At 41.1% G+C, this 19,315-nt stretch overlaps 1 protein-coding gene across 1 annotated transcript in view; it reads right to left on the reverse strand.

Moving 5' to 3' along the window:
- Positions 1 to 13,136: 13,136 nt before the first annotated feature.
- Positions 13,137 to 19,315, reverse strand: part of LOC307269991 (gamma-aminobutyric acid receptor subunit beta-3-like) — a gene marked incomplete at both ends in the record, with an annotated part of 58,766 nt that continues 52,587 nt past the window's right edge. Inside the window, 3 exons of the mRNA XM_080053113.1 lie at positions 13,137 to 13,517; positions 15,014 to 15,082; positions 15,988 to 16,235. Of these exons, the coding sequence (XP_079909239.1) occupies positions 13,137 to 13,517; positions 15,014 to 15,082; positions 15,988 to 16,235 (698 nt within the window). The remainder of the gene's footprint in view (positions 13,518 to 15,013; positions 15,083 to 15,987; positions 16,236 to 19,315) is intronic.

The following is a 19,315-nucleotide window of genomic DNA, read 5'->3' on the forward strand; positions in this document are numbered from 1 at the left end:
ATGTTTGTTAACAAAACGGTGGGCCCCTGCCTCTGTAAACAACAGCAGTGAAACAGTGACTTTTCAGGAAGCTTTCTAACTTCAAACAGTGTTCCAGGGATCTAGTTTCCCTGTGAGGAATTTTTTTTTTGTTAAGTTATGCGAATATAGCTTTAGAAAATGTTCACTTCTCTGACACACCCAAAGTTGCATAGTGCACATTAAAGGTTTGGTTTCTCAGATATTAGTTTAGAGTGTGTTGACACTATACTGCACTGTGCCAATTGGACTTCAACACATTCTAGTATCCTTTTGTCTCCTGCAACAAAACCCTCAATGATAGAAAACAGACGTTGTTAACCTTTATGGAGATATATGGGCGACATTTAAAACAAAGCTACTTTTGTGTGCACACTGGCCCTCTCCTATGGCAGCAGGCGCTCACTTTGTTCTGATCATAATGAGCCCAGGCGAATAGAAAAGTGCCCCTGCTGATTGTCCGTGCAAAGATACGATGGGAGTGAGCACTCCACCACAACCCTGGCCCATGTAACAAGTCAATTTACTTGCTGTAATTCTGAATGTCAAACCATTCGAAATAATTCATGGAACATGAATAGAGGACCGTAAATATATTTTTGGATAAAGATCCGTCAAAGATATTAATAAAACAAAGAAAAAAAAAACAGTGGGAAGATTTTATATTATTCCACCGTATCTGGCCATAGGTTTTGTGATTTAAAAAAAAATTGTTGGCATAGCGAGAAGTTTGCGTAAAGACGAAGAAGAAGTGCAAGCAGACCCAAGTTTGGTTTCAAAAGACTTGAATCTTAGCAATGAATTAAGATGTTGATATGAGACCTTCACTTTTTAATCCCGTAATGTGGTCTCGTAAAAATCAAATTTGCCAGGACACTATACTGTATCCTCCGAAGAGATAAGAGCAACTACAGATGCGGAGAATGAAATTGCGTTCAATCAAGCAAAGCATCAATCAGGTTTGTGTAATTGCCACAAAGGGCATAGCGTGTGCATCTGTTCCATCCATCCATCCCTCTACAGTTTGAAAAAAAAAAAAAAAAAACCTTGGTCAGTATTCTATTTCATCTAACCTCTATAAAGAGCTTGTTTTTTTTGCCTGTATAATTATGGCAAGTGGGCTGATGTGATTTCAAATATGACGGAGTTTGTTTCTGGGTCATACGTATTAGGACATGTTATTCTCTGTAGTTTTGAACACTTGGGGTATAGCCCTCTTAAATGTTTAATGATTTAGGGATATATATATGCAGTTGCCTCTCTAAGAAAAGTATATAACGTCTATAGGGACTTCATTCAATTCTGTCTTGCACACACACAGTACATCTTTGCCTGCAAGCTGATGTCAGGTCTTACAATTTCTAAAAAAGACAGGTTATAATGAGAGGCGAAAGAAGATTTAGATGAGGGTAAGAGAGAGAGAGAGAGCAAGACAGAGGGCGAGAACTGTCTCAAAGGGAGAAGTACGCCATAATGCATTGCTTCTGATGCTGCTTGCTAGTGTTGTGTATCATTGGGTTTCATGAAACAGAAAAAAAAGGCATCATCAAAAAGCACTACATCCAAGAGTCAATGTATTCCCCCTAGTCTCAGAGACAGTCTTTTGATGCTGAGAAAACAGACTTTCTTTCTCTTTCCATCTTTCCATCCTTCCTCCCTTTCTTTCTATCCCTCCCACTCTCTCCCACGCTCCCCTTCCGTCGCTCGCCCATGTGAGGAGTTAAAAGAAAGTATGTCAGTTGGCAGGCAAGGGAGGGTGAGAGAAAGAGGAAAAAAGAAAGGAAGGAGACATCAGAAAGAATTCATTCAGTGAATTTCTCAAACAAGGAACTGGGGCTGATTCTTGACTGCTTCACTAAAGTTTTTTTTCTCCCAGGGACTATTTGGGTCGGCCGTTTGGGGTTTGCAGTCAACCTATATGCCTCCAATCAACTCAGCTCTTTTTACTTGGGACACAAACAACCGGACATGTGTATTGACATGCGCTTTCATTTTCTACATCAAAAAAACATGGCCTCAAGTCTAAACCTTCCATCTACTGTATGTAGGAAGCTGCTGTTGCCATGCGACTGTCGAGGGGGGCATGTTTTTGAGTACTGTACAGTCAAAAGTTGAAAGTAATTTTTCTCTATAATCTCGCAGCAATTGATGCTTTTGAGTGCTGCAACATAGCATGCTATATGAAGCGAGCAAAAGCGTGTTCATTTTCCATTCAAAGAGAAGGAGAGGGAAATGGATCATTGTGAACTATAGTTTATTGTTCTGAGCATGCTAAAGTTCCAGTATATTGTTAAATCCTAATGTAGTAGTGGTGTGATAAAAGATAAAAAGGTTGTATGATGTTTTATAACTAACTTTAGACGGCATAAGCTAGAGCTCATAAAAGGGCTGATTTAAAACCGCAATTCTTTAATCTATAATGATTGCATTGAGTTACATAAAGTAAGCTTGTAGCACAGAGGCTAACCTGAACAAAAAACGTCCATACTTTGTTACCGTTGGGGCTTATATTAGTAGCCATTAGGCCTACTGGTCATACCAGACCAAATTCGGCTGTAGTGAATTGAGTAAGGGGGCATTTTATTGTTCACGAAATTCAAGAGCTATTTATTTTTCTGAAGTTAAATAAAAGTCTGGTTATAAAAAAAATTAACTATTGCAATGTGGCAGACAATACCAGATGACACGGCGGCAGTGGCGAAGTGGGCAGGGAGGTCGCCTCTGGAGTGCAGGGTCGGAGGTTCGATCCCCCGTCTACCCGCAACATGTCGAAGTGTCCCTGGGCAAGACACTGAACCCCACATTGCTCCCGATGGTTCAGAGAGCGCTTTGCATGGCAGCTACTGCCATCGGTGTATGAGTGTGTGTATGAATGGGTGAATGTGGTCAGAAATGTAAAGCGCTTTGGGGCTGAGAAAATCGGCTAAAAAGCGCTATATAAGTTACAATGTTTATATACAACATAGAACAGATCTTGTTTGCAAACAAGGGTCAAGACAAACAATACAGCAAGGGGATTGTAATGAAGTGACCAACGATAGGCGGTCATACAGAGAAGTTATAGTGAGATGAACATTTCAGCCTACGTACTAGATTTTCAGGGTTGGGGTATAGTGAGACATAACAAATCTAGTTGGCGAAAAACAACCTGACTCTATCTTACACAAGACTGAGGTCAGAGCAGTTTGACCGATTCCATGAAGATTTCCACAATTTATGATAATAAATTCATAATAAATGAATAATATTTTCCCTAACATTCCCCACAGGATGTCATGTTGTATCTTTGTTGATCAGCTGTCTCATTCAGGTCATTCAAAATGTCAGTGTACTTTGGTTAATAACCAAATACCTACTGAACTAAATCTATTCACATTACGGCCTAATGCGACAGGCTAAGATGGTTGCCATGGTAAAACATTATACATTTGAATTATATTATTTTCCGCTGTTGCAACCCCATTTCCCCATTGGAGCAATACATATTCTATCTAATATCTCTCAAATTTTTGACAAGAAATAAGCAAAAAATAATCTAATATTTATAATCTTTTTCAGCACTCATTTATGAAAGCAATAGGACAACCCACTGCAGGGCTCCAGAGCAGCACGTTGAGCTTTATATACCCAAACCTAATGGCTAATTGGCTGGTTTAATGACGAACTATGATTCGTAGATAGTTTTATCATTATTTCTACAATGGCAAAGGATCCAAGACTCAGTCGATAGGATCAAAAATGAGTCATATAGCAAGGCAGAGAGAGAGAGAGAGGGAGAGAGAGCAAGGGAGAGAGAGAGAGAGAGGAAAAAGCATACAGTTTTCTTTTCCTTACGATAACCTCTGGTTGACTTGCAGGTTTACGGCCCTCTCGAGAGCTTTGTATTAGTGACTTTGGCGCCTTGTTTGCTCCAGGTCCATCTATCAATACCTCTCAACATCCCCCCCTCAACAACCACCTTCCTCGAGGCAGGGCTGGAATCTCTTGATATTTACTGACATTCCTTATTGATCTAAAATGATAACTGAGGGGGCACCTTTAGCTCAGTTGGTAAGGCGTCCCCTCCATGGGCCTCGGCCAGCAGCGGACCTGCGTTGGATTCCAACCCGCGGTCGTTCTCTGCATGTCACTCCCCTCTCTGCCCCATTTCAACTCTGTCTCTACACTATCAATACATTTTAAAAAGCATAAAAATGCCAAAAAAATATCTTAAAATGATAACTTGGGGGGGCGAGTTGTTTCTAACACAGCAGAATAAACTGACAAAGTTGAAGATTTTTTTTTCTCGTTTTGTGTGTGCAGAGATGATCTATGGACCTGATGTGCTAGAAGCAATTTAGCAGATTTATTTTTTTCTTGTTTCTCGGATTGGGATGGTACAGAGGCAAGAGGTGTTTTGTAAAGTGAGTAGGAAGTTATGCATGTAGGTATGGTTGGATAAATACTCCTACTGATTTGATGTGCTATGTTTATTTAACCCCACCAACAACTCTTAAAGCCCCTGTAAACCCAAATCCACAAAATCCTTCTAACTATGTTATTTGGAGAATTAGTTGCATGATGGTTACCATCTGATAAGATCCAACTGAAAGATATTGTCATTATAGTTCAGTATAATAAAGTCGCTCAATGTGTTCTCTCCTCCTGTCGATCACTCACTGTGTTAGTTTCCGGTATTGTGCCGTAAAAATAAAAGCCCCCCGCGATATTTCTTTTCTTTTCTCTCCTTTAGCCTATCTATTTTTTTACTCAGTAACGCAGGTGATATAAAATGTAGCGAAGTACAATACTTCACAATAAACATACTCAAAGTAAAAGTAAAAGTATTGGTTTTAAAAATCACTTAAAAAATTACAAGTACACGAAAAAACTACTCAATTACAGGAACGCGAGTAAATGTAATTCGCTACTTTACACCCCTGCTGACTACAACTGAAACTGGCGCACGACCTCAACATCATTGTTCTCAGCCACTCCCTCTGTTTGCTGATTGAACCGGTAAAAAAGAAAACCCGCGAATATACCGCGGACCCAGACTGACTACTGAAGGGAAATAAAAATTGAGCAGAAGTAGGTAGGTGGGCGGTGCCAGGCTAGCTATGCTCTGGTTCTTATGACACAATAAGTATTGTCAACCAATCACGTCAGTTCTCTGCTGCCCATGTAGACTGTTTGATATGGTCACGCCCATACTGTCCTATCAAACTGGACTGTAAAAAAGTTTTATAATAATTATGAACATTCATTTTCAATCAATATTTTTGTAAAGATTTTCAAATGTTTACTATTTGAGACCAGGTTTTCCAGAGGCTTTAAACTTGCAACCAATATCTAGATTTATATTCCCTATTGTTCCCTTATGATTGTCCAGGCATTATTATGGCATATACCATACTTCACTATCGGCTGGAACCTGTCCAAGAGAGAAAATATATGCCTTGTTATCAACAACAGCTCCACTAATATGCCCCCCCCCCCCCAACCCACCCCCTCCCAAAGTGCTGAACAGTAACATTCTTTAATGATTATCTTAATGGTCAACTGTGAAATATACCTTGGGGTGAGAACCTCTTATGTCATAAAGGTTTTGAGATTAAAAATCCATCAAGCGTTCCTCCAAGGGACTCATATATATCATGCAGAGGCAGGGAGGGGATTGGAAAAGCCAAGCTCAGCGGTTTTCTTCAGTCATTATGCACAAATAGTGTGTAGGATCTATTATCCTCTATACCTGGGAATGGGAGGGGAGGTGATTGTGCTCCTAAAGGCATTTCATCTGGCACTTTTTCAGTGGCAAAGAGTTCTAATATTAATGCTATATACGTGCTTTTTAATGCAACTTTATCCGCCCTTTTTCTAAAGCCGACAGAATGCTCTTAAATACAGTACGACTATGTCAAATGGAATTTCAAGTTTGGTTCTTCTAGCTATAACATATTAAAGTAGGGCTTTTTCGTGTCAGTGTCGATGAGTCCTTGTCTTGTGTGTTCCCTCTGTTCCCTGCTTTACTTTTGTTTCCTGGGCTTTTTTGCATTTTTGCCTGTTGGCCTTTTTTGTTGTATTTTTTGGAGCTAAATAAACGAAAATTTTCTTGATACGTCTTGCGTTTGGGTCCTACTTGCCTGCCTGTCTGCCACACCGTAACAACTGTACTCTTATGAATCAACACGCTGGCATACATTCAAGAAGTTCACTTCATACACGACCATTTGGGAGTTGCCAAGTACAACAGGAAGTCTGCAACCGGCACAGAGTAGCTAGCTGCACACATGAGGATTAAAGGGATAGTTCAGTATATTTGAAGTGGGTTGTATGGGGTACTATTATTGTGTTACCTTATGGAGCTGATGGTCATTGTAAGGAGTTTGGGGGAGATTTCCCTGTAGCAGAAGTCAGCCTTGTACTGTTGCAGAGGAAGCCAGAAGAAAATACACTATATTAATACTTTACATTAATCTGCAAAGTGCATTATAGTCACTTAGAACTGTTCATACCAAGTTTCAAAGTCATCTTAATTATTTATATACAGTTTGAATGAAGCCCACATATACTTTCTTCACATGCCTACAATAACGTTAACCCATTTTATACTTATAGGAAAAATATGAGAGATGGAACACAGACTAAGTGGAGCACATAGAACACATTTCTGATGTTTTCTCAATTATTATTATGTATTTTTAAATTAGATTTTTTTTTAAATCCAAAATATTATCCAAACTTTTTTTGGGAATATAATATAAGAATGTGTTGTCATTAATTTTGGTTTAAATGTGTTCAAATGTACATTGAATTTAGCAAAAGAACATATATTAATTGAAAATAAATGAAATGTAAACCTAAAATGTATTGATTAGCTTATTACCTTTTTTGTTATTGTGACAAAAACGTTACAGCGATTTTTCCTAACTTGTTCTATATAAATTTGTTTATGAAATATGGTCAGACTAGGTTAAATGTAATACAGGACACCCTATTAAAGCATTAGAAGTGCTAAATGGGTTTTAACTCACCTTTAGTAACAAAAAACAAGCTTTTGAAATTTGCTAATTTCTCCAGTTGTGTGCACCTGTCACACTGCAATCTTTGGGAAGTCACTTCCTGACACAGTCACATGGCTGTCACATGACAACCACACCAGGATGTTGAGTAAACTAAGGGACTTAATTAGTAAAAATCTAGTATAAACCATGGTATAAACCTGTATGAGGAAAATTTTACACAAAGTGTGTGTGACGTGGATGTCACCCTGGGTCCTTATGCGGTTTCGTTACCTTCTCTTTTTTGAAGGAAGCAGTAATTAGTTGTACTCCCTCGCTCAGATTATTCTTTCTCTTCGCTTTTGTGAGCCCGCCCTTCCTTTTTTTAGAGAGAGTCATGACAATAGCCTCGTTCGACTTGGAGCCGTCTTGCTCAGACCTGCGCAACTATGACGCGCGTCTTGCTGAGCGCACAACAAAAATGCTGCAAAAATGCTGTGCGCTCAGCAAGCCGAGCGTCATAATTGCGCAGGTCTTAGCAAGACGGCGACATCTCAAACGAGGCTAATAACTGCCATCTCCATAAGGTAACACACAAACTATGTTCATGTTTTTTATGGAAAAAATAGGGTAAAAAGGCAGATTTTTAAGGTTACACGCGTACAGACGCGTATAGCAATTTTTCCATAGGGAACCATTGGTTTACGCGCCTACATGGCGCGTAGATGCGTTAAGCCCCTATCTCACTGGGCTGCGACTGTTTGCGACAAGTTGGAGACTGCATTCGCAAACGAGTCTCTAAACTGTCTCCAAACGTTCGCGGAGGTCTCAATTTCCTCGCATGAGTCGCAGAGCCCCGCAGTCTTGTCGCATGAATTTTGAACATGTTCAAAAAAAGTGTGCGACAAATCAGTCTCAAAATAGTCTCAGAGTCGTCGCAGATGTGTCGCACGCGTCGCAAACCCTTCTCAATTTAGTCTCCGCGAGTCAGAAAGTGCGAGAAGTGTGAGACAACTTTGCGAGGGTTTGGCGACATATGAAACTAAATTGCAACTGATTTGAGACAAAAAAGAGACTGACATTCCGTTCGTGCGACACTCGCCAGACGTTCGTGAGACATAAATGCGACCTTCCGGCAAAGACATTCGCAAACGTGTCGTGAGGAACCAACTCAGTGAGACTGCAAGTGAAAATTGTCGCAAATTGGCACATTTTGTCGCAATTTTGTGTCTCCAACTGGTCGCAAACAGTCGCAGCCCAGTGAGATAGGGGCTTTACTCGTGCTAAAGCAACACTTTAGCCGCGTTAGCCGCGTATATACACACCTAACACGCCTACACGGTTTCGCGCAGAGTTCAAAAATGTTTACTTTTTAAGCTCATACGCGTGACGATTAGCCGCGTTGGCCAATCAGCGTTGGGGTTGACCCGACGTCAAATACATTGGCTCGGTCGGAGAACAGTGTACACAGAGGCTGAGAAACACCGAGGAGGAAAATGTATTGCAGGCGGCCGGAGCTGTAGGACAGCAGCTCGGGAATAGAAGACGTGGGCAAAGTAAACCAGGAGAATGGACTTCCTGGTTAATTCAGTGAATATGTGCTGCTGTGCTTTAGCCGATAAACCAAGTTAGCGCCGTATAGCATTAGTTAACTCACCCGGTTGTGTGCGGGCGGCTAGCGCCTCATATTATGAACCCAAACATGACGGCTTTGTCCGGGGGACTTTCAAAACAAGTACAGCGAAGCACCGGTGTTGATCTACGCCAGCCACGGTCCCCTGTCACAGCCAGGTAGGGTAATGTTGGCTACTTGCCTTTATGGTGTGCCACCGTGCACCGATGCTGCTGTAACTGTGTTTCTTATGTAGCTGCCGTGAATATGCAATGCTGTTTTAATGCTAGGCTATTTGTGCTGTTCAGTTTGTCTTTTGGCACAGTTGTTGGCCGTGTTGTTGTTGTTGTTTTTGTGCGGACATGCACGCTGTTGTGTCGGGTCGGGTCTGATCGCAGCCATGGTTGATTTGGGGAAATACAATATCGGGAGGGAGACTAGGCACGTTACGTGCATAGAACCATTTTTGACACAAAATGATCAAGCAACATTTTAGCTGCGTTACGCGCGTAAAGCATACGCGGGTAACGCATGTAGTGTGTTCGCACCTTTAGTCTTACTAACTCGAGTGGGTTCCAAGTGGTGACAGTAGGGGCCTAACTATTTGAAAATGAGATATTTCCAACAAGTCTTAGAATATGTGCAAGCAACTTTAACCATTTCAAAATAAGTTTATTTAAATGTTTTTTGTACGATTCATTGGATATTTGAGATGGCCGTTCATTGTATTTAAAGGTGAAGTAAGCGATTTATTTATGTTACTATAAGTGTTAAATCGCTCTTTATTTATACAGTGATCACTTACATAATGTGCGCGTTTCATAAAGCCGATCTCTCAGTCAGCTGCTCTGCATGTAATCGGCAAATACACTTTTTGTCGGATCCCGAAATCAATACAAACCGACACCCGTCTCACTCATGGTCTCACTGCCAGTGCACGCCAGAGGATAGATCATGGACATATAAAGAAAGGGACAGATGGGTGAATGTTTATGCGCCTACAATGGCGGAGCAGGTAAAAATCCTTCCCAATGTCTGTTTTGATGTTTTTTATCATGTTTTATCACACTTATCTGAGATGGTGCAAGATAACTCGCTGTTTGAAGACCGCAGTGCATTAATATGGTGACGTAGGGACGAGGGAGGGGACTGCTAACTGCAGTAACTGAAAGGAAGTTAGCTAAAAGAACCATTCTGCTTACAGCACCTTTAAGCAGATATTTACCAAAATGTCATTCATGCTTGCGATACCAAAAAAAAAAAAAAAAAAACACAGGTACAATGTATATAATTTATTTGATGGTTTTAACATGATTATCTATTGAAAAAGGAAGAGAAACATACAGAGAGATACACAGTATAAATCTACGCCTAAATACATTTTTGTGGCAGCACAGAACATTTCACATTCCATTATGGGACCAAGGCCATACAACACCTGAAGTCTTTGATGACTCTTTTTTTTATAATATTTTTTTAATTTTTTTTTCATTGGCAGCTCTCATAAGTGAGTTTGCAAGATATTATTTATTTTTTCTCTCAACTCACGAATTGTAGTTGCATGCATGATAAACGAGTAGCTGGCCTTTGTAACAGTTATACCGCCTCTTTCACTATTCAACTGAACTATAATGAGTTTGGTTATTGTAATAAAAAGTTTTGACACATGAGCCGAAAGTTAGTTTTTAAACCGAAGTTGAAACGAGAGCCCTAATTAATCAGGGTTGAGGCCAGAAAATTTGCATTTGTGCAGCAACAATCCCAAGTACAATACATTCAGTTCTTGGTCCTTTATCAATCAGATCTGTACAAATAAAACTTTACAATATGTTTAACTTCAAAGTTAAAATGGATCCCAAACTCTGACATTGTCATTGAGCGAGCTTTTTCTCCAACACAACAGAATCCAATGTAATCAAGTAGCGTTTTTATCATGGTTTTTATATTCCCTACATGTATTGTACATGCACGAACAGTGTGTGTTGAAGCCATTTAGCCATTACTGAACAAAAGAATGCTTTGAAAATGTACATCAACATTCGCGATTCCCCTCGCGACCTTAAATGGAATGGCATACAGTTTATCTGAAAAATTGAACAGGAGAGCTATTTATTTTCCACAAAACTAGTAGAAGTTGTAAATTGGTCCATAGTTGAGCAAGTGGCAAAGGGAAAACAAATTGTCTGGCCACGCCTCTTTCACTCTCTTTTATCCATATTTCCCATTGCTCAGACACACACACACACACACACATGCACATGCACACACTCTGAAAACACACCACCCCCTTGTATTGCCTCCGTTTCTTAAAGTCACTCTCAACGGAGAGAAAGGGTGCGTTATACATTCTAATGGAGAAATGATGACCATGGCTCATTATCCTCTCCCTGAAAGAATGGGTCAGGTACATTCAGTGCTAGTATATGTGCTTATTAGTCGAAACGGTCAGTATATCTTGGTCATGGAAGCCATTGGCATTTCTTGCTGCTGTATGGCGGGGAAGTAGTAATACAGTAACTCTAAAATGCAGTGAACATGCGTATGCGGTGTCTAAATTTGAACGGAATGTTTGATTGAGGCAAAATGCAGCCACAAATGCTCACCACTTTGCTTGTGCTTGTTACAATTCTTGTCTAGTTTGTTTTACGAATTCCTTTGTTGTAAATAGTCTGACTAGTTAATAGCCAGTTAACAATCAACGGAACGTAACATATTTGCTCATTTTCATTCTGGGTTGTACACACAGTATATATTTATATATATATATATATATGTACATTTATGTATATACACACATGTACTTATGTACAAAATAAGGGGGTCCATTCCTCCACTGTATATCACCACAACTGGGTTTGTGAAAAAAAATCAACAAGACGGGTTAGGATATCAAATGAATACCTGAAAGACACAGAGTACAAAAATATCATAATATATTTCATGGGTTAAGTAACCGTGTCGCCCCAAAAAGGCCCTTGGCAGTTGTTATTATATCTAAGTCCAAAAGTTTTGTTTTTTTCTTCAAGAAAGTTTGGTCAATTTGAGTGCAATTCTGTCGTATTAAAACTTGAAGCGCTGTTGCAGTGGAAATAATGGCAGTTTGTTTCATATTTGTGCTTTTGTTTTCCTTGTAAAGTTACCAACAAAAAAAGGATATTTCAGCCACAACTTTGCTTTGTCAAGAGAAAGATGCCAAATAGCATTTTTGAAATAAAAATCGGAACCTGAGTCACAATCATTCTCACAGAGGGTGAAATCTAGCCTGGTCCAACCAGACCATCGTACTTCATTTCATTTGTACAGAAGGTCTGGAAGTGCTGTAATTGGCAAACGTTCACTCGCTTGGAGGCGGGTGTCTGTTGAAGTATGTCATGAGCCGGCTTCTGACGGTGCGTTCCAGTTGTACAGGGAACTCGGAAATTTCCGACTTCACTACATATTGTAGTCTATGGATCTATACCGGTACCTGGCAACAGTAACTTGCTAGAGCCTAACGTTTAGTTATTTGGATGAGAAAGGTTGTAGGCGTCCATACTTTCCCGAGCAGATGCACTGGCACACAGACAGGTCGGAACTCAGAACTACCAAGTCGGAAATTTCCGAGTTCCGAGTATAAAGGAACGCAGCATTCAACTGAAACTGGAGCGCGACTTAGATGTCATCGTTCTCAGCCACTCGCTCTGTTCGCTGATTGGATAACCAAAAATCTGGACGAGCAGAATTCCATGAACACACCCCAGCCCCAGACTGACTAAAGGGAAATGAAAATTGAGCGAAAGCAGGTAGGCGGGCGGAGCCAGGCTAGGTGAAATCCTCACCTTTTTTAATTATTGTGCATGACCGGTTAATAGCACGCACACTGTATATTATCAAAGCTATAAACAAACGCTCGTCAATCTTTTCTATTGTAAAACTTGTGAAAGATAACCCAAGGCAAGAAAGGTCGGTATTGTTCCACCATGGCTGATCATTACATGCATTAATAGTGCATAGGGTACCAGTCAAACATACATTAGTTTGTTTAATGGATTTTTTAGGAATACCTGCACTTATCTGACCACCTGTGAAGTATATAAAGTTTTCGTAAATTGTGTTTTTTGATTAGAAAAATCCTTAGCTATTGTTTTGTTTTATTTTTTTTGCAAATACTCTTTTATTTATTCAGTTGCTGGCTTTGTATCCCTCTATTTACACATTTTAGAGGGCAAGTGTGTTGGGAAATGACTGTCACAAGTCCCCAAGTTACAGTACATACTTTTAGAAAACAAAAAATAACCTTGGTAAGAATTGAAACCACCGCAAATATATAAAAACTAATTTTGACAAAGAACTTGTTGCAAAACCTCAGCATATAGTCTTTTCTCCCTCTTTGTTTTTGTCGTCTCGTAAGTGTTGCAGTCTTTGAAACGCGACAGATTCCATCATGTAGAAAAGCAACAGAAAAAAAGGATGATAGAGGAACGAAAAATAAAAAAATCAAACGACAACAACACACAAAAACAATGCAAAAAAAAGAAAAAAAGAGATCAGACATAGTAGAGCCAGTAGATGAGGTTGAAGAGGGAGAAAACGGAGGGGAAGATGATCCGGGACCAGCGGTCGATGGCGTTGACGTCGGTCAAGTCGGGGATTTTGATCTTGAGCTGCGAGGAGCGTCTCCGGAGCGTGTGTTTGCGTCTGAGCGTGGAAGTGGCGGCGGGCCGGTCCATCGAGTGGCGGCTGGAGCAGCGCGTCATCCCGCTCTGCTTGCGGTACTGGATGTTGGACTGGGCCGTGCTGTCCAGCTGCACCATGGACTGAGAGTTCCTCATGTCGGCCAGGCTGGTGGTAATCTCCCCGCTCCCCACCTCGTTGTGGATCTCCAGCGTGGTCAGCAGGATGTTCCCGTGGCCGGCGTGCGCTTCCGCCTGAAATTGGATATTTAGACAGAAGAAATTAAGGAAAAAAATAGGTGCTGCGCTCTACGTATAACCACTGCACCACTTGAGCCAGTTTTAAAGGAGTAGTTCAACATTTAAAACATTTTTAAAGCTTTTTGCCTCATACTGCGGCTCAAGAAAAAGCAACAGAAAGCGTTCCTATAAGTATGCGTGCATGTTTGATATGGAGGTTGCTCATCCAGGCTAGCTTAGCTCAAGCGCTGGTAGTGAAGGGGAGAGGGTCAAAATATACACTTTACAATATCACTCAACGCACCTTTGTGCTTGTTGGGACTTGTTTATTTACCGCGTTATGTTGCGCTCTATATTTTTGCGCTTTACATCAGACGTCAAAGGCAAAAAGCAAAACATTTAAATGTTGAACTATTCCTTTCAAGACCATGAAAAGTGGATGGGATCATGGAAATATACAGTAACTAAATCAGTGTACTGCCTGGCACAGGGGATAAGGGGTCCCTTGGCCAAAGCCCCCCTGTTTGAAGTCATTGTGGAACTCCCACTGTTTTTAAGCATGCATATATTTTTTTCTTTACCCAAGTAAAGCTAATATGAGGCCCAGATAATCAACACTTAAACCACATAGGTGATACATCATATACTCCATGCCTATGATGCGTGTGTGACACCAAACAAATCAACAGTAATGAACAAAGGACAATTATTCATGCAAGATGTAGATACTGCGAAAGTCTCAAATTGAAATGTCCCCCTTTTTCTAATGTCAGTGTTTGCACAGGTCAAAATGTATCTTACTTAACAACTATAGGAAGCATGTCATAAAGGCAATGGAAAGAGACACCAAGGCACACAGATAGGCCTGAATTCACCCGGGCTAGTCCAAACTGAGGCATCTCAACCAGTATTATATGAGTGTTATAATTATGTTCCCCTTATGTGTGGTAGGATGTATGACGTGCTATTATAACATATGATAACCTCCTCCTAAATGTAACTATTATAGCAGTAGGCTATAATGTACTGTCGCTAATGCCTCTGTAATGACCCATTTAAAGTCAGCAGAGTGCTCCTAACACATCCTGACGTGTGCAACGTCACTCGGTGAAAGCTGTGTGTGAGAAATGTGGCATTTAATGATGAACTCAATGAGAATAGATACACAGTCATCAGCCTGCATTTCAGGATGACCGCTGAAAGGAGAGAAAACCGGTTCATCTCGGAAAGACCGTTTTCACAATGCAAGATCGAGCAGGAGGAGCACCATGTCAAACGTAGAAAAAAACTGCAATGGAAAGAGTCCAAGTCAAAATGAATATTCCTGAAAACATGGCAACAATGTCATGAAGATGTCTGCGGTCGCTTGATTCATTCCATGGATGGAGAAATACTTGCATAAAAAGAAAAAGGTAAAAGAAAAAAAAGACATCCTTGTCAGGTGATGATGGCAATATGGCGGAGTTGACGCGAGGCTGTTGAAGAGGTCTCACTGAAACAAAACAACTCACCGAGTGTGAGTGGCGAAGACCTCTAACCTGATTGGACCGTTTTAGGGAAGCGGTCCTACTACCTGCCTCCTGAGGAGATGAAGATATTATGTGGGGGGGGGGGGGGGGGGGGGGAGGGGGGGGAGTACCTGAACAATTCTACAGTCCACCTGGGTGTACAGCAGTACAATTCATTTAAACACGTTTCTTGTCGTCAAAATCACTTTGTGTCAAAATCAGTGAAAATCTCCTCACAATCTCCTACCTGTCCGTACTGTGTGTGCAATGGAGGAGAAAATCCAGTGTAAAAATGCAGCCTAGGCTCTGTATACTGGTGTTTAAACAAAAGGAATGTAAACAAAGAGCGAAAGGCCCTTTTACAGAGCCTAAGCTATGTATTAACACTGGATTTTCTTTATTCGGCGCCCAAATAGTACTAGGGGTGTTGGAAAATATTGAGACATGTTAATATCGAGATACCTATCTTCAATACAGTATTGATAACAGTACCTATGTGTTAATGCAGATAGCATTGTGTGTAGAAACTATGAGAGTTTTTCTAAAAATAGACTATTTTTGAAAAAAATCGCAAAATATCGCATTGCTTGTAGATCTCAATAGATCGCAATACATCGTATCGTCACCCCTGTATCGGGATACGTATTGTATTGCCAGATTCTTGCAAAGAAATATGGACTCACCTCTCACCTTCAAATCCCACCTTAAAACACATTTATTTAGGCTTGTTAGGCGACCTAGAGTGCCCTGAAAGGCGCCATATAAAATAAATGCATTATTATTATTATTATTATTATTATTAATACACAGCCTTACATATACATATGGCAGATCTTGAGGATATATGCACTGATTTGGATCACAACAAAACATTTTCCCACAATCACTAACTCCACCTTTAATTTAAACCTTGAATCAAATGATTCACAAGAGTCAGTCAAAAGACCTGAATCATCTAAAAAAATCCCCTAACTCACCCTTGCGGCGTCATATTTGGCGGCCCTCTCGTTGTTGACCTTCTCCGCCTTCTCGGCGAGCTTCTTCTGCATCTGAGGGCCCCGTCCGAAGAAGATGTAGTTGACGAAGGCGTACTCCAGCAGGGCCAGGAAAACCATGACGAAGCAGCCCATCAGATACATGTCGATGGCTTTCACGTAGGGGATCTTGGGCAGCGTCTCCCTCAAGTGCGTGTTAATGGTGGTCATGGTCAGCACAGTGGTGATCCCTTTTTGATAAAGGAAAAAAAAAAAAGAATATCATTATAGGTGAAGTAAGCGGTTTATTTATGTTACTATAAGTGTTAAATCGCTCTTTATTCATACAGTGATCACTTACATAATGTGCGCGTTTCATAAAGCCGATCTCTCAGTCAGCTGCTTTGCATGTAATCGGCAAATAAACTTATTGGAGGATCCCAAAATTTGTATCCAATCAGAAGAGAGAACGCCACAGACCGACACGCGTCTCACTCATATATAGTATATATACACTCCATGGTCTCACTGCCGGTGCACGCCAGAGCAACATATGGGTGAATGTATACACGCCTACAATGGCGGGGCTGGTAAAAATCCTTCCCAATGTCTGTTTTGATGGTTTTTATCATGTTTTATCAAACTTATGTATGGATCTGAGATGATGCTAGATAACTCGCTGCTTGAAGACCGCAGTGCATTAATGTGGTGACGTAGGGACGGGCGAGGGGACTGCTAACTGCAGTCACTGACAGGAAGTTAGCTAAAAGAACAATCCGCTTACAGAACCTTTAAATCATTATCAATGTCCGTTAGCGGCAGTTCTTCTTTTATGATTTAACCAGGAAGACCATAAAACCTTTAGTTAAAGGTGCTTCGAGGAACTTTCAGTTATTGTTAATACTTGCACCCCCTTTGGACAAAAGCGGTAGTGTTTTTACTACACCAGCTGTAGTTCCTGGGTGAGCGTATACCCATGACAAAGGCATTAAGAATAACATTATAAAAATGGCATTATTTGCACTGGCGATCTCATTTGCTGTTACTTGTAATGTATGATCAGAGGAAAAATTTGACGGTTCCAGAAATATTTCAAAGTTCCTCGTAGCACCTTTTTAAAACGGAAATATCAGTGTTAGCAACGCAAAGCAGCCATATTTAGTTTTGATTAGTGGTCAATGCAAAAAGGCGATTGCTAATTGATGATAAGGGAATTTGTCATAGGTTTTTCAACATTGGTATGACAAATATCACTATCATTTAGTGTTATATTGGCATTTGCATTAATAGTATTAGCAGGAACTATGTTAAAGTCACTATAACTTAATCTTATGAATTCTGAAGTTTTAGTCTTAGTATCAAAGTCGCATTAGTAATAATGGAGCGTAGCGTTAGTTCAGGCAGGGTACGGTGTCAAGCCGACTGTCAAACTCTGCACGTCAGCTGACAGCCAGTTTCCGCTTCTAGCGTCCCATTGGCCATCCACTCAAGTGGCGCCTTATTTAAGCTGCTCTAGCCTGCCTACTGGTGCTGCTTCCTCTGCTACGCTTTGCAACCCACCTCCACCCCACCACCTCCTTGTTTACTGTATTTGTCTATCAATGTCATGTCTGTTGTCATTGACGCTTGTTCTGTTCTGAACCTTAGGGGTCCTTTTCGAAATTCCATGTTTATTCTGTGGCTTTATCCTCTGCTAGTGATTGCCGCAGTGTGAAAAAAATATTCCTGTTGCCCTGCGATGGCCTTGTTGAAGTGACAAAAGGTACTGAGCAATTTCCCGTATGAATACATGAACACACACACACACACACACACACACTGGTGTACTGCTAGGTAAGTGCCTAACCTCTGCTTCATTGAAATGCAAAGGTCTGCTTTTGAAAAACCTCTCCCGACTGCCCTTCGGTCATCAAGCTGAAATAACTCATTAGAATAGTGTGCTGCATGTATCTAGCCCGCAGCACTTAAGTAACCTTAACCATGAGGGCTATACAGAGGGCTGTGGTTATTCCCTATTTCCTCTGTAAAGGCACCTTCACAGCTTGAGTTTGATAGCAAGAGAGAGAGAGAGAGAGAGAGAGAGAGAGAGAGGGAGAGATACTAAGTCAGACGCATTTATAGACCAACAGATGACTGACATTGCTACTTAACAAAATCACACACACGCGCACTACTAACTGCCACGTTTTGTAACTCACTTTCCCTGGTTTTTCGGGGAGACTTGCAGCGTTTGCATGTGGTTGTGTGTGTGTGTGTTTTCTCAGCTCTGCCATGTATCTCTCAGTGCCACCGATCGCACATTTGCATAAGTTGCAGCAAATAAATAGGCTACAGCTTTCACTCCAATTTATGCACCAGAAAAGACTGACTGTCTTATCTCATTATGGATGTTTGTCAGATATACACCTCTGCTGCTTTATCTAGCCATGCTGGAAATAAATGGAGCCCATCAGTAGCCGGTCCACTCGTATTAACACACACAGACACACACACACACACACACCGGGCATACTGTAGCTATTATATATATGTCTGTGTGTGTGTGTGTGTGTGTGTGTGTGTGTGTGTGTGTGTGTGTGCGTGTGTGTGTGTGTCATAAAGAACCGTGAAGAGACAAGGAACAGTTAGGGGGGCAGGGAGGAGGGAGTGCGATAGCTAAGGTCAATCTTGCCCTTAGTGTGATTTATTGGCACATTACAAGGCATGTGATGTGTGTGTGTGTGTGTGTGTGTGTGTGTGTGTGTGTGTGTGTGTGTGTGTGTGTGTGTATGTATGTGTACAGTGTGAGCGTGCAAGTGCAATTGCAAGCGTGTCTGCCCCTATTGGATGTTTGCAATCTCTTTTTTTTTTTTTTTTTTTTTTTTTGCTCGACGACAGCCTTGTTCTTTATAGGTGTTCTCTCGGCCACGCCATCCATTACTCTCTGTCCTTCACTCCCTCTCTCCCTATCCCTCCATTTCTCTGCCTCTCTTTCTCCCTGTTCGGACAATTTAATCAAGGGGGCCAGGCCGCCACCACCACCACCACCAAGCGCCAATGGGCCTCCCCTCCTTTTTTTCATCACTCTGTTCCACTCTCTGTCACACACACAGACACACAGACACACACGCACACGCGCACACGCACACACGCACACACACACACACACACACACACACACACACACACACACACACACACACACACACACAGTTCCCTTTACCCACCTTAATGGCTTGAACAAAGGCACACACACAGCAATCAAATCCCAGCTAATCACAAGCTAGCAAGGCCATTAGCGACACAGCTCAGTGTTATAAAAAGGAGAAGGTATCATGTAGTTGTAGTAGGA

This window comes from Ammodytes marinus, assembly GCF_949987685.1.
Source record: "Ammodytes marinus genome assembly, chromosome: 24".
NCBI classification, from domain to species: Eukaryota; Metazoa; Chordata; class Actinopteri; order Uranoscopiformes; family Ammodytidae; genus Ammodytes; species Ammodytes marinus.